Here is a 22,043-nt window from a genome sequence, read left to right as displayed (position 1 = left end):
ATGACACTCGTAACTCCCATACAATAACGGGCTTTGCGACAGTGTCTATCCACGGTCGATCACACCTCAAAGTTCCCCAATAAGTCCTAAGTGGCTTCCTGCACCAAAGTGACACAATTAGAATCCCAGCCATAACATATATAATCAGGATGCTAGCCCGGTTTCATTTACACGTTTGAGGGTGGAAGGTTTGATGGTCCCGATCAGAAAAGGGCACAGGGTCTGGGGAATGAATATATATGAAATTTCCTTTTTTTCCAGGGGGCCATCTTGGATTCTGGCCGCCATCTTGGAAGTGGGTGGCCCAAGCAATATACCATGACCACCATCTGTTCCAGTGAGCTCGGAAACACCTTAATTGACCCCTCATTTGTTCATCTCCGATTTTTACAGCCAGGTATATGACATTTCTTTTTTTTTCTGGCGGCCATCTTGGATTTTGGCCGCCATCTTGGAAGTGGGTTACTCAAGCAACATGCCATGATCATCATCTGTTTCAGTGACCCCGGAAACACCTGAATTGACCCTCATTTGTTCATCTCCGATTTTTACAGCCAGATATATGACATTTCCTTTTTTTCTGGCGGCCATCTTGGATTTTGGCCGCCATCTTGAAAAATCGGAACCGATAAAGTGGGTTCCACGGATAAAATCGATAGATAGGTCGAAAAGAAACTCCATGCCAAATTTGGTACTTTTGTCCGGCCGGTAACGTTAAATTTGCTAAGCCACCTGACTATAACATAGCTGAAGTGTTGGTTTCACTGAGATAAACGGAGGCCTATATATGCCTTCATTTTAGCGGAAATAATGCTATCTGTTTTGCTCGTGAAAAGATTTTCGTTAAATTTTTAACTTTTATTTGGTATTCTTTGAAGCTGACATCGTACTAAATTTGAGAGTCGAAAAAAATATACGCACGGTACTTTCATTAGCCAGAACAATTAAAATAGAAGGTGGCGCACTTTTCAAACTAGGGATCAATTTAATAAAATTTAAAGAAAGGTGATAGCGCATTTTCAAATTAAATGTTTATGCAAAACATGCTTCTCAGCGTTCTTCGCTAACTTGACTAAATTGTAGCGCTATTTATCTTTTCTAATGAAATTCAATGCTTTGTGCTTCCTGACAAAACGTGTGTATGGTACATAGTTAAACTGCCTGTCTTTCTATTTTGGATGCGCTTGTGACAGATGATATTGGATAGTTTAAGTCCTTATAGTTGTTTTAAATTTGCCTCTAATTCTAAAGTTGCAATTAACGAAATATTGTCCACTGATTATTAGTTGGAAAAAAGGGGAGGAAACCTCTCTTCTTAAAGTATCTTCATAATTATCTGATCAACTGACTTCCTAGAACATAGTATTATGCCATTACATAGACCTGACTAGCTTCGTGAAAGTTTGAACAATGTTATTTTAAGACTAATATCACAAGACTTGTAATTTTATCACAGGTTAGACTACACCGATTGTGCTGTTTATAATATCAATAATCATAAGTAGTACTATAGCAAACTCGTTAATGTTTTCATTTTAATTAAAAATGACCACATTAATTTTTCGTTTACATTAAAATACATCTTTTAAATTTTGCTTTTCAACTTTTTTGCATCGTATTTCATTTTGTGTGTGCTTTTGTAAAACAATACCGACCAAGTTATGTTGTTTGGCAAATTCAAGTTTATTTATGAGGAAAGGTCATTTGTGACAAGTTGGTCCTTAACATAAACTGTTTCTATTCTTATGTAAAGAGTTCTAATTCACTACGATATAATCTGACATTGAGAAAAATCTTCCTTAGGCTAGGCTACATCTCAATTGTAATTTTCCTTGGCCTAGCCTGTCATTCAATAGTCCTAGGCCTAGATCTGAGTTAAACTACCAAGCATACAACTCCATGTACCTTTACCTTCAAAATATCTTACCAAGCAAACGATGCTCTTAGCGTAATATTTTTTCTCCGATATTTAAACCCCGATATTTTACAAACAAGTAAATGAAACGACGACCAACTCCGACAAAGAACAACAACTTCATCAACGACCAATGTAATACTGAATAATGATCGACTGCTGGAGTGCTGGTATGCAGTTCATTACCACTGTATAACAGATTCACACCTGTACAGGTGTTCGTTTACGTTGTCTGAATCTCTTTGGCGCCAAATATTACTTTGTCGCACGACATTGCTGAAGTGTTACATGTAAAACTATGAATATGCATCAGACGTGTTGTGCCATAAGACAGCGAACTTTATGTATCAAACTAACTATTGTTATCTCATTGGATAATTTGATGTCGTGTGGTCCTGCCGTATCATCGGTACATGTAAGAAACGTAAGGAGAGATAAAAGCTCATTCAACTGTTTTATGCAAAGCAGGGGCGTCAATCTGATTTGAAACGTGGGGGGGGGGGGGGACGTAACCATCAGTTGGCGCGCAGCGTATCAAGAAAATTTCAGATTTCAATACCTGCCAGATCGCTGGAGATGGCACTTGCCCTGCAGGCTGGATAGCAGCCATCTAGTTGCGTGATTTCGGGAGAAAATTACAATTTCGTCACTCAGGAAATCTGCAATAAAGTTCATGGGGCCTTCATTTTGGTGGATTATTTCTTTTATTAGTGATTGCAATTGACATGAACATTAGAACCCAGTGCAAGTTGACAAATGATGCGGCGAACTGGAACCCCAGCCCCATTTCGCCCTATGTTTCAGGATAGAATACCCCTCATTTGTTCAAACCCATGTCAACTAAAAATCTGTGAATAAATTTACTTCGAAATGGGCACATTATATTGCACCAAGTCGGTCAAGGAATGACCCCAGGGCCTCAGATATAGGCCTATAGCAGGGGTGGGCAACCTTTTTGAATGAATGGGCCAGATTTTAGGAGTGAAAGATTGACAGGGCCGCACCTAACCAACGACCTGCTGTTGATTTCAAACCTTTGATTCCGAGGACGTTCATGCAATAGGTGTGTGTACTAATCTGTATTCACAAAAACATAATGTCAATACAGTACAGTTGATAATAATGGTGATAACAGGCCTACATGACAGCATCATTAGTGCAGATAAACTCTAAGCAGCTAGTTCGTGTTTTGTGATGATGTAAAATAGATTGATTTTTTTTCTTTTTCTTGAGACATCTCACGGGCCGAAAAAATCACTGGATGGCCGTGTGCGGCCCGCGGGCCGTAGGTTGCCCACCCCTGGCCTATAGGAACGATGTCCCAAAATGTCCCCGGACATATAGGCGAAGGAAGCTATCCGCCGCGACCGCATGTGAGTTTCTCGACTTGCCGTCCTGGGAGTCATACCACAAAATGGTGCATTTCCTTATACGCCATTATTAATAATTGAAATAACTAACTAATTAGGCACAGCCCAGATCCGAGTTCGTATAGTGAGCTTAGCGCAAATTTGGCCAAAAGTCGTCATACGCCAGCATGTTAAACCACCAATGACTTTTAATGCCACCCGTGACACACTTCCAATGGGATTGTGTCAGATACAATGTTTTGCTAGGTCTACGAGTATACATTTCTATGAAATTTGAAACAAGGATGGCAAGACAAACCACTTTTATTATGTTTTCAGGACCTCACACATGCTCATGTATCGTCAGACTTAGAATAGGTCCCATGTGAGTGGTGGTTAAAGTGATGAAGGCATCAAAATAAATCAGTGATTGTTCGCTGAAGTCCTCTACACAAGTTACCTCGGTTGCTAGGTGGATCTGCATCTGGTAAACGGGTGAATTCTGGTCGGAGCGTACTATGTAACCACCGTGTACCCAGGGACGTATAGCTAAGGCCTGCTGATTGGGGGGGGGGGTGGGGGTAGTGGCTGAAAATCCAACTGGATGGGTTTTGAAGCCAGAAAATTCCGACTGCTGCTTTGTACCCCCCTCACCCCCACCCTCGCGCTACTCGTTAACGATACGGTCAGTGTCAGTCAGACATCCAATCTTCCGCGACTGCACTTTTGTCCGAACTTTTTTCGATTCATTTGAACCCACTGGCACTCATTTCACAAACTTATTAGCCCCCCCCCCACCCCAGCCAAATATTTTTGTGAAAATTCGGGCAATATGCTGATAACTTTTCGGGCACCTACTTAAAGAAGATAATTTGCAATGTGTTTTTCAGGTGTTAAACTAATATTAATATTACTATTAATATTGTAACGACTACCCCAATAACTATAACCTAATGGAAGGGTAATAAGACGGAAAATGATTGTATGTCATTTGCATGCGATGTAAAAACCGATGCATGCCTGATATGATATGCACATTAACATGTGGAGCATGTGGAAAAATTGTGGTTATATTTTTCGGGCAAGTCGTTACAACCCCCCCCCCTCCCCAAATCAAATTGGGCTCCTACGCCTATGACGGTAGTTCTATTAGGCATTTTTTTGGAGTATTCAATATCATACGAAGTTTTGTACGGTGAAGTATAAGAATCGCGATATGCAATTTTTCAAAGTGGCATGGTAAACGTGCTAAATATGACAGATTAAATGTCAATTTTGACCGAAATTTTTCAATTTTGACCGAAATCTTTCAATTTTTAGGTCATGCACATTCACACGAATAAATGAATAGGCCTAGATAAACTAGAGTGCGACAGTTGGAAATTCCGACTGTCGCACTCCAATTTTCCAACTATCGTAAGTTTTACCAAGTTTGGGGATGAGACACCCCCATCCCCACTCCAGCAACGTCCCTGCGTGTTCTCACTGTAGAGTAAACTCCGGTATCACTCAACAACAAGGTTCATGGGATGCGCTGCAACGGAATATGCTCCCTATTTCATTTCCCCAATATTAGGGAAAGGGCACCGTCTTTGAAACACCATCTACAACTAAACAACAACTACATATGTACAAGCTTGGCTCTAGCTATGAAGTGCTGTCTCTTATGATAATGATGGAGCGCACTAGTTTTCTACGGGAATCGCCCGAAGATGCGGCGTCTGTAATCCGAGGAACCAACGAACTTCTCTGCTAACCCATCAGGCTTCAACTGGGCTAGACGTTCGCGGTGAATATGGCACACCATCACATGGTTCAGCCTCTGTTGAGTCATGGTGCTCCGTAGCCATGTCTTCAAACGCCTCAAAGCACTAAAGGATCTCTCGGCTTCCGTCGAACTGGCGGAGGAGACGAGGAACAACCACAAGAGAGCTTCAACTTCACCAAACATAGCCCGTACCGCTGGATTCATCGACTTGAATATTTGTTCATACCCTTCAACCGACGACGACTGGAACTGGCCTCAAAAGAAAGGCAGACTAAGCTTGAGATTGTCGGAGAGCTCAGGGTACCAACTCACGAGATCTGGGCGGAATTCTCCATTCAGCAACATTGAGTGATATTCGATGAAATGAATCCTGAGATGTGTAAGCCCTAACCAAATAGAGCCACGACACTACTCTTTTTCCAAATGTGTGGGGGACATTTGATAGTGTGTCCCCCACCCATCGAAATGTAGGGGGACGTGTCCCCGGTCCCCCCCCCCCTGGATTGACGCCCATGATGCAAAGCATGTCTTCTTCTGCTCATATGTACTATTGGTTCAGAACAGATACATACTGAAACACTCAATGAAGTATTGTACACTGTACATGCAGTGGCTGCACCAGAAATTACTTCAATCTCAATTTCAAAGCACAGGCGAAGTTATGGGGAGGGGGTAGGGGGAGTCGTAGACTTCGGGAAGTTGTTGAAGTTTGAGGTATTTCTTGTTCTCTCGTAGCGACGTTAAAGCACAAAAGCAAATGTCAGACAGAGGGATTTCATTTTTGTTGAAAGTATTCCAAGCCCGGAAGCTGCAGTTCTCTTGTAGATATAGCTGTACAGTAATATATTCTCAGTTCCATGGAATGTATTGAAATCCTCCGTGTCCTAGAAGGTTTAGCATTTTATTAGCCAAGTATTATTAGTATGTTTCAGCTTCGTTAACCGCAGCTGACTGGGTGTGGGAACTAGGGGAAATCATCTATATTGGCCCCCTCATGCCCCCCCCCCTATCTTGGCGCCTAAACTGTATACATGGTTAATCAATAGGTCAGGGTTAACACAGATTAAAAGTAATTTTTACAAGATTTAATTGAAACGTGGCTAAAACTAATGCACAGATATAAGCATATGGGACTACCGGATGTTTAGAGGCATAGCAATAAACGATTCAGACGGTTCCATTATCCAGGGGCCCCAAAGAGTTGGTTGCGACCACGGCGAGCCGACGGATAACAGCAGCTAGCCACGTGTAGCATGAATGGATACATTAATGAGTGCTAACATGTCTGTCTTATTTCACAATCTGCATCCATGGAATCAACGTTAATCTCTGGGGTGATGAGAATCATATGCAAAGGAACAGTAGTTCACACGTAAGCGGCCATTTTCGGTCTCATGACAGACAATTATATAATGTAAATGTTGCGACGGTCAATTTCTCTAGTAAAATGTAAGGTCCCGAAACCACAGGCATTGATAACCCTGACAGATTTTTGACCCATAATTAACACATATTTACAATGTTTTATGCCCGAATTCTGAGCTTGAACTCCTTATTTCATCAGCGAAATCGGGAAATCGGGCAGTTGGCAGAACCGACATACCGGCTGAACCAATTGTTCTTCATTTCTGTATGTTTTGGCAGCTAAGATAAAGTGATACCGTCTGCTCTAGCTACAAGTAATTTCCAATAGTAGGCACTGAAAATATAAACTATATCGCGATGGAACAATAAGTTTAGTGTTGTCATATTTTACCTACACAGGCTTTTTGTAGTACATAAGCAGTTTGTTATTATGTTTTTTCTCTCTCTTGGCTTTATAAAATGAAGTAAACATTTTTCCTCCGTTGTTTGTTGTTGATATTGATAATAGCTGAATGACCGAGGTCAGGGATTGTACAGCTATACATAACACACATGAATTCAGATCTTCATGGGCATATCTATTAAACCAGTGTTCTGACCTTGATACATTAGACCTAAAGTCAAGTTATGGCGGACTACACCCCTTCCCCACAAGGCACCTATAGCACCATGATCTTCAAACCATGCCGGACTACCCCTCCTAGACACCTATAGCACTATGGTCTTCAAATGTATGCTGTACTTCCACTCCAAGGCACTTATAGCACCATGGTCTTCAATTCATGCTGTACTACCCCTCCAGAGCACCTATGGCACTATGGCGTTTAATTTATGCTGTACGACCCATACAATGCACCTTTAACACTATGCAGTATGGTCTTCAATTTTTGCTGTTTTACCCCTCCAATGCACCTATCCCACAGTGGTGTTTAATTTATGCTGTACTACCCTCCAATACACGTTTAACACTATATGGTCTTCAATTTATGCTGTTCTTCCCCTCCGATAATAATAATAATAATAATAAATGAGACTGATATAGCGCCAACTCAGTAGACAAAAGTCACTTCTCAGGCGCTTTTACAAAGAAAGCAAATGAATTTACAAAAGAACAAGTGAAAATATGGGTCTTAAGTAAACTTTCCAAGGCACCTATAGCCCTATGATCTTCAATTTATGCCATACTACCCTCCAAGGCACCTATTGCACTATGGTCTTCAATTTATGCTGTACTACCACTCCAACCTCTTCTCCCATTTTGTCTTAACCACCATACAATATAAAAAATGGCAAGCATTTCATTCAGTCAGTGGATCGGTCTCTAAATGGGAAAAGGAAATATTGAAAGGGTACCGTACTTGTAACCACCCCCCCCCCCTCTATCCGTCGGCCCTTAGTTAATCAGAATATACTTGTGGGAAGGCTTCCTCGTTCAAAACGTATAATACTCGGTTGCTTAAAAAAACAGTTTGATATACTAAGATTTCACGTTATATACCGTGCTGAAGAAACTCTATAGAGCACTATGGTGGAAACATTTCGTTATTTATACTATCGCAATGTGTATTTCGAAATAAAGTGTAATGTCATATGTCATATACGGACTGATATAACAACTGATATAATTTAGTTTTCGTTACAATTAGGCTAGTGTTATTTTATGACTTAAAGAACGTGTTTGGCGGAATCTTATTTCATGGTGAGATATACACACTCTAGTGACTGCAATCACTGCAACAAAATTAAACAGTATTTTCAATTATGGAATTGTCCTAATTGTATCAATGAATTTCAAAGACAGTTGAATGTGTATATGTGTGTGATCCAAATTATTACACAATGCACCCAATATTCATTGCAAGTTTTATATTTGAGCAAGGGAAGATGAAATTATCATCGGACTTGGATCATGTTTACCGTATACTAGCTCAGTACTATTTATTGCATCTTGAGGCATTTTATCTCTTTAATATTCTGCCTTCAATTATATGGATTCAAAATGATTTAATGTTCTCCATACAATCAAATACCGTAAGCAAAAGGGGTGATCCTTTGGTGTGTGAGTATACTCTACCCCCACCCCACTCCCCGCCTTCCTTAACTACAGAAGGAAAGGTACGTGAATTATGTGGATAATATATATATATATATATATATATATATATATATCAATATGTAATCCCGCCCTTTCCCCTTTTTCTGAATAGCATTGTCCCGAACGATCGGTGAATATCTTGTATACCGCAATCTACTACACGGTTTAAGGACTCTTTAAGGACTATCACAGAAAATGGTAACATCAACGTGTTTTGTGTTTAGAAAAATTATTTGAGGAACCAAAAAAAAGGTTCGTTTGACTTTCGTCAAAATGTTAACCACAGTAAAAAAATAGAGATAGGTAGTGCCCGGTCACTGCCAAACACTGTTAACATTGAGATATATGTAGACTAACATGCAATTAGTATTTACTAAGCTATTTGTAATTATTCGTAACGAATTACTATCTCTAAGGGGTCGCTTCTTTTGATGATTGTTTTGATTCAGTAGTGTGCATAACTGGAATTTCATGCTAATAGAATATTGATACTTACGTCATATCTTGCTGCTATCTCAAGTAGTTGTATGGTAGATCTCTGAAGTAGTCTACTGTCTTCTTCATTGTAACTCCCAGGGCCATTGAGCGTCACTGTTTCTGAACATAGATCCCTGACGGTGTGCTTGATGTCATCAACCTTTCCAGTTTGTTCCAGGATACAGAGGATTGCAAACTTGTCTCCACCCTTAATGCTCTTCAAGTACTGGATTATTTTCGCTCCTGCGGTAGGATTCAGTCCACAAGCAAAGCGATACAAATACTGAAGGTCAAACGGATCCATCCTCCCCAAGAATCGTCCTAATTCAGAGACTTTGTGTCTTAATACGACTAGCATTAACCTGTAAGAGGCGTAAAATTCACAGAATATTTTGTGATAGAACCTTACTTCAATAGTAAAGCTCTCAGTATACGCCGTGTCATTGTCACTTAGAACTTGTTCCTCGACAAGGATACCAACGCCAACATACTGGTCGTAAAATTCTTGACCAACTCGTTTTACCATTTCATCCTTTTTCCAGACAATCTGCTGGTCTTCCTTACTAAGACCCTCGTAAGCTAGTTTGTTCAGTTTATCATGTTCACTTTCATATTTTAAGATCACCTGCCGAACACCGTCGTCTCTCGTCTTATTGCGCATGTGCTCATGAAAGCACGTGATCATATACTTAAAGAATCTCGTGACTGATTTGAATTTCTTACATTCCTGATTTTCATGAGCAATGTGAGCAAACATGACGAAGAAGAGCGGAACCTGACAGAGATCAGCTAAGATGGGGTTTTCCCGGAGTCGTTGTTTAATCTGTTTCAGAGCTTTCTGATCGTTACCTACGACAGCCTTACGGAGATACTCATCTCGCGCGTCGTCATCGAATCCAGTCAGTTTGACTCGTTTTGTCAATTTCGGAAACTTCTTTGGAAGGTATCTTGTCGTCAGAGTTACATCATGATTTGGGAACATCTCTCTCATGATGATGCTTCTGACGTCATTTCCTGTGATCTTATCTTGATCAGGATACTCGTCATAGCCATCAAGAAGTATCTCTACGGAGGAAGTATTCTTTAGAACATCTTCAATATCTTTATCAGATAAACGAGAACCAGACGCAAGGAAGCGATTGATGGCTCTGTAGATCGACTTAACACCACCGACTTGTCTTAATCTGAGAAGGATGAGTATTTCTACGTCACCAAACGGGGAATCCTGGACACCATTACACCAATCATAGGCTAGCTGTAGGGTCACAGTTGATTTACCGTATCCAGGTTCACCCTCTAATATACGTCTTGTTGATTTGATACGACGATCACTATAGATTCTCTTGTAAGACTCTAACCGTTCCCATGAAGTCTCCTGACCTCGCACACCCGCAACCAAGAAGTGAACACTGCCCTCAACAAATACCTTATCCACACAGTACAGTCTATCCCTGATGTAAGGTATAGGCTGTACTGCGTTATATTGACCTGTGTAGGTTGACTTTAGTGAGCTTATCAGTCGCCTCTTCTTTTCTGTGTAGTAAACAAACAGTGAGTGCCATGAACGATATTAATTCTACAGATAAGGAATGTGGGTGTGAATGGACACGTAATACTTCTCGAAACCAGTAGAATGTAGATTAAATTTACAATAATTAAGCTTTTGTTTATTCAAAACGTACTTCTGCAGACTTTGAAATCCTCGGTAGTATTTAGCTCCAGCTAACACGTTTATATATATATATATATATATATATATATATATATATATATATATATATATATATATATATATATATATATATATATATTATGTATGTATGTATATAGAAAATAAATAAAGAATTCCAAGACCGGTTTCGTCCTTTTGGACTTATCAGTCGAAAGAAGGAATCGAACCCCCGGATCTTGTGTCACAGACATTCCGTACCACTCGACCGCAGTTATTCTATACTCGTGTCTGAATGCGTATTCTGTTTGTTACGAGGGCCCAATGTAGCCTAACGCTAGTCACTGTTAGTGAGGAACCTAATGTTATAATATAGAAAGTATTTGAAATTGCCTACGTGATAAATCAATATTTGAGAAATTAGGTCGGGTTACCGTGTCAGAATGTTATAATACACAATTGTTCTGGTATATTCCTTATGATGACACGCTGGTCTCGGGTTAACGTCGGTTTACGTGAAGTCCCGTTGCGCTGTGCACACATTTTCGTGGATTCTCTGGAATGTTCGCGAGATATGCAAAGGACTTCCAAGAACGGTGAAACTGGGTCGAGTTGTTACTCAGGTGTATCGAGAAAGATCTAGATGATTCTTGACCTGGCGAATCGTATAAAAACCCACCCAGATCGGAGAGTTTCTCAGTTTCTGAACGAATACAAGCGACGACACATATTATACCATTCTACTATATATGGTCAGTGCTCAACTGCCAGTAGTTTCTGAGGGATGGAGGTAACGATACCAAGATTGATTCTACACTTCCATTCAGAAGTTTGAAGAGGACTTTGCTGTGAAACTACAGTTTTCCAGTCTTTATTTCGGAGAAGGTGAAGAATTTCTGTCTCCGTTGAGGAAGTTCGTTACGCCAGGAGTTGGTGTCTATAAAGCTGATTTTGGACTGACTCTGGTAATATTTAGTCGGCGAGAAGTTCGACTTGTGCTTCACTCTATTGTGGCTGGAAGTCCGTCTTCTATTTTGGAGCATCGCCGGAAAGAAGGTGACTGCTGTTTCTGGGATCGCGAGAAAGTTCGTCGAGGACCAGTGAATTTCGCGGTACAACGGACCGAGAATCGTCGTCATCAAGGTCGTGGCCGCTGAGGGATATCGCCGTTGGAAGAGACCAGCGTGTTTTAAAGTGTATCCTATCTTGTTAAGTTTGTGAGTAATTTTCTATATATTTGTAATTACCACTTGTTGTTGTTGGTTCAGACTCCATTGTTCAATATAGTTTACGTTCTCATTCAAATTCTCTAGACTCTTCAATTTGTCTGTGTACCTTACGGAAACGAACCCAGGCTTGTGTCTCGTTAGAAATTAATTATCGAGACCTCTCGCATTCCAACGTAACATGTGTAAATTGTCAGATTCCATCACCAGGGGTGCACTCTGTACAATGATAACATAGTCAAAATATATATAGAATGCACCATTTGATTTCTTTTGTTTATTTTCTTCATGGAGCTAGGAGTACCCAAACGTCCGACCCCCCCCCCCCCTCCTTCCCCAACATCATTCATAGGAGTCAGCTATATTGACCGCACGGAAGAATCATTACTTTATAAGATACCGCATCCGCTTCTGCATGGCCCTTACACAACGATTGAGTTCACCAACTAAATATGTACAGGAAGGTTGGAGTTTATTACTAAGCTTTAGCACAAACTTGCATTAAGGGCTATTGATATAGACCTAAATTATAATTTAAATATGCTTCAAAATGATATTGTCCCATTCCCCACCTTTGAAATCCTGTAAACGCCATTGATTTGAAAGACCCGGAGAGTGGGTGCAGGGGGAGAAGTACTTGGAAGCTTGAGCCTTTGATGATATTTCTTGTTTTCTATAGCACGTGTCAGGAGGAGAACTTAAGGAGAGGTGGGGCGGGGTTTAAAGAGGAGGGGATCACTACATATGGTGCAATGCTTATAGGTTATTTCCAGGTGCATGTTGTGTATTTGAAAATGTAATTACATGCTATCTGCAAAAAGTGTAGCCAGATTTATTAAGCGACATAAAAAGTAACAAATGGCAAATCTTATTGTGAATATAGGGCTGGACGGCGCCCGTTGACCCTCTCGTAGAAGGCAAAATAACTTTATCCATGTCTATACCAGTGATTCTCCCAATGTTCACTACAGCAAAGCTGGATTATCTTAAAGGACAGTTATACTAGTGCGTTACGGATTTGCGTTACGAATTTAATTAGAGTCGTTACAATGGATCGATCTTGTTATAGCCTGTGTAATGACATTACAACTAAAGTATAAAAGTATCGTAGAGTTGTCAGTATTGCTGCGATATTACCAAAAGAAATAAAGACCGAATCGGAAACATAGGTCTGGGACAAAGTGGGGGAGTCTAGTGCCCCTCCCCTCTGTTATCCTGCCACTGACAAACGTCATGAGTTTGTAGCTGTATGACAGCTGATAATAAAAGAAGACGAAAAAGCAGAAGAAAGAGAAGAGAAAACACTGGGGTGTTTAAAGGGTGAATATTAAAGCTCACCTGCAAGGTCTGACGCCATGTTAGAGCTCTGAGGTCAAGACATCAGCTGCGAACAGTTTGAATCTGTAAGAGGGGCAGTAAAATGGTTGCTAGTGACACACGAACTTACATGTAAATGGATATTTGTTGACGTAATAAGATTAAAAAGGGTAAGACTGCATGGTAAGTACAGCGTTAGGAAGTTAATTTTGATAGTTTTAAATATCTGATGATTGTCTGTCCGTAAACCCCCATTCCCACACCCAAACCCACACCCCCTCCCACCCTTACACACGCCACACATATACACAAGTACGAATATTGAGAATATGCGGTGAGACAGTATAAGCAGAACCATGCAATCCGTATATATAATATAACATTTTATTCTAATAATCTAAAATGCTTTCTGTCAGGTTTATCTGGGTTTTATTATTTAGAAAACAATTAATTAATCATTTTCACTAATACTTAAGTCAGAACAAAGCAACTGACGTCATCATTGCATTTTGTCTCAATGGAGATAACTTGAAACTGAAAATACTGGGAATATATCCATAACCATATGTGCCTACGTTGTGCACATGGGTTGTGATATTACCGAGTTTACCTTCCTGTCTAATAGTATACTAATATCATTAATTGTTAAGGTTGTAAAACTATCAAAACTTATTAATGAAGCCTATTGTTATTCATAGAACGAGAAAAATACAATTTAAATGAACGCACTCGTCTTCCTTTAAATTATGTCTCGGTCTATCAAGAAACAGATGATGAGTAGGAAGGTTCGTGTTGAGTAAAGGCAGTTAATTGGGAAGGAGATAATACAAGCAATGATCACAATAAACAGGAGTGAACTGATCATACGAGGCTGTTAAAGCAAAAAGAAGAAAAACCCCTATTAAATAATGTTCTCAGAAATACTTCCGTTTAAGTTTTTTCGGCACGTTTTCCCCTTTTCTTTTCTTACACGTTTGGTTTGTTGTCAGGTTAAAATGTTACCAGGCCATGCAGACAGGTTTTACATTATACGAAAATTCAGTTAGAATCATTGGCAGCGAGCATATTGAACATCAGTAGGGTTAACAAACTAAAAAACTAGATTTGAAGAAAGTAAAGTGATTCTTCATGTAAGAATCAAGTCCGGCGTCTTAGATTACGAAGTAATTTACCTATACATTACACGAGACTATATAACATAACAAAGATCAACGTTCTCAGGCGCGTATCCAGGATTTTCTAATCCGGGGGGCGCGAATTACTATCTAAGCGGAGCGCCACCATCAGTTGGCGCGCAGCGTACAAGAAAATTTCTGGTTTTGATTCCCCACCCCCCCCCCCCCAGATCACCGGAAACGCCACTTCTCGGGCTTGAAATGACCAACCAGATGTACACTTTTGGCCTGAGAACCAAGTATTTCCTAATAGTTTTTTTTTTCCATCCATAACCTTTTTGAAGATTGTCAACCCGGCACACGTCATGTTCGACCTGATCGCATGTCCTGTGGGTCTTTGCTTTTGTAGGTGATTCTACGTCGCGGCCCACAATACCCGTCAACCCCACATTTCAAGGTTTTAAGCCCCAAATTTGTTCAGAATTTGAAAATTCACATTTCTCGTGAATAAACTTACTACAAAACATACCCATAATGTTGTACAAAATTTCATCTATGGACAACCAATATAGAAAAACTACCTTCAACCCCTAACAGACCGGTCAAAATTACACGAGTAGAGGAAAGTGTGATGCAGAATGTTGGTGAGAAATTTTCGAAAACACAGTTAATTTATTGGTGTACAAATATTAAACCTCTTATAACGGCTATTATAAACCTTGGTTGAAGGAAATGAAAAAATAGCAGATATTTTCGAAACCGAACACTACACTAGGAGGCGCGGCGGCAGTGGCGGAGCTAGGGGTATTGGTCAGGAGGGGCGAGAATGGTCTGTAGGGGCGCTTTCGACACTATCTAAGCGGAGCGCCACCACTGGTTGGCGCGTAGCGCACAGACAAATTTTGAGTAAAGATACTCCCTAGATCGCCGGAATTGAGCCTTTCAGGGCCTGGCTAATTTGCAGATATACGAAGAATAGGGTGTCATCGCCAAATTACACCAACAAAATGTGACAAATGTCAATAAGTAGATGAGAGCGCAATAAAAAAGTCAATAATCTAGAATAAGTAAAAAGTAGTAAAGAGCTGAAAAAAGGCGCCAGCAGTCCATTTGAGTCCGTCAGGGGGCGCATCCGCCCCCTGACCGTATGGACGCTCCGCCACTGCAGCCCCTAATTCGCCATTACTAATGTAAAAGAAACTTTTGACATAATTGGACCTCCATGCTTTTTATACATCTACATGAGACATTTGGTTGTTTACATTAGCATCCCGCGGTATACTGCGCAATTTGAACGGACCGTACGGTACATGATGGCATGCGATGTAATAACCGATGCTTGCTTATATGATATTGACATCGACACGTTGAACGCGCGCCTCGGCGCGCGAAAATTTTTGGTTATTTTTTCAGGCAAGTCGGACAGTTTTGAGGATTTTCATCCTGGAACGCCATTTTCATGCTCACCGATATGATGTGATATCTGCTGTTTGCGTTACAAATTCGAACAGGCGCGTAGCGAGGAATTTGCCAAGGGAGGGGCGAAGCCTGTAGGCAAATTATCTAAGCGTAGCGCCACCATAGGTTGGCGCGAAGCGTACAAGAAAATTTTGGCCGAAAATGCCTCCCAGATCGCTGGAAATGGCACTACCCAGGACCATTTGTTAGCGCGAAGCGTACAAGCAAATTTTGGCCGAAAATGCCTCCCAGATCGCTGGAAATGGCACTACCCAGGCCTTGTAAGTTGCATCTAAGCACTTTCTATTTTGAAATTACTTAGCGATATCATTTAAAAAAATGCGTCATGTTCCCCGACGACACGGTGGAGTTCGAGACCAGCCACAGTTGGTTTCATAGCAAAATTCTACACACGCGTTATGATAGACCATATATAGTATATATATAGATCATTAGTGAGAGAGGAAAATGGAAACGTCAAAAAATGGAGTTGTCGGTGTAAGGGGTAGGGTGAGGCACACTTTTACGAAATCATTGATCCGTCACTGCTACCCTTCAGCGCTGTAATGATGTCACTGTTCCTCTTTCTCTTCCCGGTGTCTTCGCGTTTTTCTTTTACTCCCTCCTTTTCTCCTTCTTCTCTCTTTCTTCTTTTTCTTTTCCCTTCCTTCCTCTCCTCCTCCTCTTTTCCCCTCTTTTTTCCTTTTTTCTTCTCTTTTTTTTTCTCTCCTCTTTTTCTTACCCGGGGGGCGCGCGCCCCCAACGCCCCCCTGGATACGCACCTGAAATAACATTCCGATGCTGCATGGTTACTTCTACCACAGCGATAACCCTTAGCACTCTCTCCCCCTCTGTAAAATTTCCGGTGTTTAGGCCTGTAGGCATAGGCCTTTACTTTGTGCACATTATGTTCATTAGACTTTGCATTGCTTAGCCCTGTAGCCTGTGCTAACTCTTTTAAATGAGTCGATGCCAACTCAGATCCGATGGCTATCTCGAGTGCTCTTTTCAGTGTCAAGCCTCCTTCCGAAAGCAGCTTTCGTTGGACTAGGTTATCATTGATAACGCATACCAGCCTATCGCGTAGTAAGCGAAGCACCAAAATTACATGTGTCCGCTAACGCACGCAATTTGGACATGAACGTAGCCACTGACTCCGTAGCCAGCCTGTAGCGACTATTAAACTTGAATTTCTGAACAATCTCTGAGGGTTTTGGGTCGAAGTGATCTGTCATCACTTTCACTAATTTGTCGAATTTCTTTTCCCCCGGTTTAGCAGGAGCTACCAAATTACGGAGTGGTTTCTACGAGTTTGGTCCTATAGCACTCAAGAGTATGTTCAGTTTCTTCGTGTCATCCGCTAATATCATTTGCATTCAAAAAATGCACTACACGCTCAATGTATTGACTCCATTCTTCTTCGTCGGAGTTAAACTCCTTCAAATTACCGAAAAAGGCAGTCATTGTCACTATACAATACTCTAATCGATGCACAAGAGATTAACTGTCACTCTTCGCATTGTTACGGAGTCTATCCCCTCTTAAGAAGGCCTCGTAAATAATGAAAAGAGACAGGACTTATATTTTAACGTTATTATTAATACTAACAAAAATGCTGGACTCGTCAACGATACAATATGATGCATAGACTTGTTTTCAGTCGCTTAGTAGAATAATCATCAGTCGTTCTTTATATGCAATATGCCATATTTTACACCCAACCGATATTGATAATACCCAAAAAATTACCTTCTTGGTTTGAACGTGTCTAATAATAACACATCATGACATATCTTTAAACCACACAATCTCACAGTATCTAAATCTATCATTAAACATTTTGTTTGATGGCGTTAATTGGGGATAATTTCAAATTTACCACTCTAGCTGTAATTTGGTAAATTCCTTTCACTAGCCAATCAACACTATTGCCCCTAGCCCGATATATCGCTAAAGGAGGCATGTCACCGAGTCTTGGAGACGGTCCACCACTTTCTCTCAAAAGTGAAAGAAGCATCGTTATTTTCCACTTCTCAAGTGAGGGTAGTTTACTGCATGAAACCGCTGCAACGATTGTATCTTACTGAATCCCTTGTTCTTAATCAAAAGTTCATCTAGAAATATTATCAGGAGCTACTGAAAATAATAAAGTGTATATTTAAAAGTGGACCATTGTTTAAAATAGAAATGAAAAGGAACTAAGAAATTGACTAAGACTGCAATAAAAGAGGTGAAGGAGTCTATATAGTACGTATACGAACGAATGAGTCATACAAACTACTTTCCTGAAATATCTTCGCACTTAAGTGGGTAGCATTTGAGGTCATAACGCACTATGAAGGGTTCAATAAGTCTTTCTATATATGAGCGTCGGAAAGTATTTCAGCAACAAAAAGTATTCCCTTTAGGCTCCACCTTATATCGTAAAAACGATCATGTAAAATGTATTAGAAAATAGTTTCTGCTATGGTTCTGGTAAAAAGGGATAGCGTTTCCACGTAAAAAGTCCCAACATAGTTAACTGATAACAGTGTGACATGCTATTTCATATCTTACATCATAACTTGCATATCTCATTGTGACATTGTGACATTGTGACAATTGACAATACATTTGTTTTCTTCGCAATTTCTTCTTCATGTACTTGACCTATACTGGGGGATGAAGGTATCGTTATGTTGATATTACTCTGTGTGTACAAATGAAACACTAAAGTCGAACTAATAATTAATGTAAACAGATCCACAAACCTCTTATGCGTTATCCTTCGGTATAATTTGCCCTGATGCAACCATCCAGCTGTCATACCAGTTACCTGATTTGAGTTGGTAGTCAATCTGTGGTAAATTCTTCTTGATAAGGGTAAGCATCCTAAACAAAAATTTAGAAACAAATTAAAACAAGTAAGAAGCTGACGTCAGCTAAGCATGTTTGTTGTTTCCACTGTCACACGTATCCTTGTTAAGGTTTTAGGATAAAAAGTACAATCTAAAAGTAACAAACTGATGAAAAGGTATCATCGGTGATAAGAACTATAAGGAACACACCTCTCTCAGCTATATCTCAATGATCAACTAAATTCATTACACAATACATAATCAATATACCGAGGTGGGATTGCGTGACACTTTATATCCAATTGTAACTTTTATGAGGAAGGCAACTGTATTTGAACAATTAGCGATGCAATAAAAATAGAGATAGAGTTTTGAACATTACAAGTTAACGACTTTTTATGTATGTAACATTGCTTGAACTAGTAACTACTTGCTAAATATTTAATGTTCGTCTAGTTTTTTCTATTATTATATCATCATACTACAAATAGACTTATCAGCACTAAATAGTTAACGCCTGAAAGCGCAAACTAAACTTTAACACAGGATAATAAAACTTAACGAGCTGTATTCGGTTATACAGTGCTATCTATTTCAAAATCATTTAAACATTAAAATGGTCTTTACTTTCGATCACCAGCCAAACTCTCAAATGAATCTAATGTCACACATTATTCAAGTTTCGTGTGTCTGCCTATATATAATATGCGGTTGAAGTGGAGAGGTGAGACGGGTGCACCAGCAAAACATTTATGCATAGTGGAAGTATGGATTACAGGTTGGGGGGGGGGGCAGCAGGAATATAAGTTAATTCCTTTGTTCTCGGAAAAAGGTAAGTGGCTCTTAGTTTAGGATACGATAACAGTAACCCTAGATCATATTTAAAAATATTTCGATAATTAACTAAACTTGTTAAATACTATGAGACTCGAAAGGGTTCTATAAAGCCGAAAGTTATCCCTTAATTGACGGTCAACAAATTTGGATAACTGACGAACAATCTGTGATAGAACATCTACTTCGACCATTGTTTACATGTTTCCTTTTTAAGGTTTAGAATCAAAATGTATCACCCAAACTTAACGAAATGTAGAAAATATAACAGCAATGATACGAACTAAAAAACACACACATCTCTCTCAACTATATCTCAATGTTCAACTATAGATTTATTACACAATGCATTATCAATATACAGAGTTGGGGATACGTGACAAAAGGACCCATATCAATTTCAACTTTATAGGCGATTGTAACTTGTAAGAGGAAGGCAATTGTTTTGTAACTATAAAAATGCAATTAATAAAGATACAGTTTAAACATTAGAAGTTAATGACATTTTATATATAACATTGCTTGTACCATTAACGACATGTACAATATTTATGGTCGTCTAGTTTTGATGATTGTATCATAACATTACAAATAGACTTATCAGATATATATAGTTACACAGCGAGACAAGAAAGTCGCATATATAGTTAACGCCTGAAAGCGCAAACTAAACTTTAACACAGGATAATAAAGCACTTCATGAGCTGTTATCGGTTTGTACTTTGGGATTTTCTCCTCACATTTGAAAAACAGTTCTATTTATTTCAACCACCAGCCAAACTCTCAAAAGAATCTGATGTTTCATTTTATTTATGTTTCGTGTGTCTGGCTATATTCAATGCTATCCTAGCATTCATCCCAGGATTCATCCTCAGATTCAGATTTATCACCGGATTCATTCCTGGATCCAGTCTCATCACAGGATTCATCCCAGGATTTTCTGGAATATTAAACGTTTTTGTTTAATTAAAAGGCCCTCACGTTCACTGGAGACCAAATAAACCCATATCTCTGACTGGTCGGCCGTCATGTGTTTTTAAGGTTTAGAATCAAAATGTATCACCCAAACTTAACGAAATGTAGAAAATATAACAGCAATGATACGAACTAAAAAACACACACATCTCTCTCAACTATATCTCAATGTTCAACTATAGATTTATTACACAATGCATTATCAATATACAGAGTTGGGGATACGTGACAAAAGGACCCATATCAATTTCAACTTTATAGGCGATTGTAACTTGTAAGAGGAAGGCAATTGTTTTGTAACTATAAAAATGCAATTAATAAAGATACAGTTTAAACATTAGAAGTTAATGACATTTTATATATAACATTGCTTGTACCATTAACGACATGTACAATATTTATGGTCGTCTAGTTTTGATGATTGTATCATAACATTACAAATAGACTTATCAGATATATATAGTTACACAGCGAGACAAGAAAGTCGCATATATAGTTAACGCCTGAAAGCGCAAACTAAACTTTAACACAGGATAATAAAGCACTTCATATATAACATTGCTTGTACCATTAACGACATGTACAATATTTATGGTCGTCTAGTTTTGATGATTGTATCATAACATTACAAATAGACTTATCAGATATATATAGTTACACAGCGAGACAAGAAAGTCGCATATATAGTTAACGCCTGAAAGCGCAAACTAAACTTTAACACAGGATAATAAAGCACTTCATGAGCTGTTATCGGTTTGTACTTTGGGATTTTCTCCTCACATTTGAAAAACAGTTCTATTTATTTCAACCACCAGCCAAACTCTCAAAAGAATCTGATGTTTCATTTTATTTATGTTTCGTGTGTCTGGCTATATTCAATGCTATCCTAGCATTCATCCCAGGATTCATCCTCAGATTCAGATTTATCACCGGATTCATTCCTGGATCCAGTCTCATCACAGGATTCATCCCAGGATTTTCTGGAATATTAAACGTTTTTGTTTAATTAAAAGGCCCTCACGTTCACTGGAGACCAAATAAACCCATATCTCTGACTGGTCGGCCGTCATGTGTCCAGGGCTGTAGAATGTGAAGGAGTGGGGAGGGGGGGGGGGAGCTTCTACTTTCTAAATTAAAGTAGGCTTACGATAATGTGAACGCCTGGACAGTATGCGCTATTTCAGAGAATGTTCAAATCATTTCTGATTGCATTAGTTAGTTAGTTAGTAGTCTGCAAAGTCAAGAATCCTCGTTCATTGCGGTATCTGCAAAATCACAGATGCAATGAACGTGCGTGTGTTTGGTTGTCACGAGTTTTGCTATAGAATAACAATAAACGTAGATATCTCCTAAGATTTAATCTGCTTGAACAGTGTAGCATTCTAACGTGGAACGTTGGTATCAATATATTTATATCTATGTATTTTATGTAGGTCTATCTGTGTAATTTTTAGCCCCTACATCATTGCCCTGCGTTTTAACTCAAAATATTGAGGCAATGTGAATGTACGTAAAACCAGGGTCTTCTTTCAAAATACTGACGAGGGGGCCCCTATGTCCCTTTTGGCATAAAAAAAACATATGATACAACAAACCTAACATTTAATTTACACCTTAATTCCCCATATGGCTTCCCCTCAGCA

General features: G+C 39.4%; 1 protein-coding gene across 2 annotated transcripts in view; it reads right to left on the bottom strand.

Annotated features, from left to right (window-relative positions):
• Nucleotides 1–22,043, bottom strand: part of LOC139963441 (NLR family CARD domain-containing protein 4-like) — a 100,209-nt gene that overhangs the window by 27,624 nt on the left and 50,542 nt on the right. The window contains exons 1-3 of one of the 2 annotated variants that reach the window (XM_071964208.1): nucleotides 18,505–18,840; nucleotides 13,203–13,265; nucleotides 8,989–10,502 (exon numbers count right to left, since the gene is read on the bottom strand). In XM_071964208.1, the coding sequence (XP_071820309.1) occupies nucleotides 8,989–10,502; nucleotides 13,203–13,221 (1,533 nt within the window). In that variant the 5' untranslated portion in view covers nucleotides 13,222–13,265; nucleotides 18,505–18,840. Of the gene's footprint in view, nucleotides 1–8,988; nucleotides 10,503–13,202; nucleotides 13,266–18,504; nucleotides 18,841–22,043 lie in introns of those variants that run through there. The other variant, XM_071964209.1, reaches the window with a different exon arrangement.

The sequence above is a fragment of the Apostichopus japonicus genome, chromosome 22, assembly GCF_037975245.1.
Source record: "Apostichopus japonicus isolate 1M-3 chromosome 22, ASM3797524v1, whole genome shotgun sequence".
NCBI classification, from domain to species: domain Eukaryota; kingdom Metazoa; phylum Echinodermata; class Holothuroidea; order Aspidochirotida; family Stichopodidae; genus Apostichopus; species Apostichopus japonicus.
Note: the sequence above shows the minus strand (reverse complement) of the source record. Positions and strands in the feature narration are given on the sequence as shown.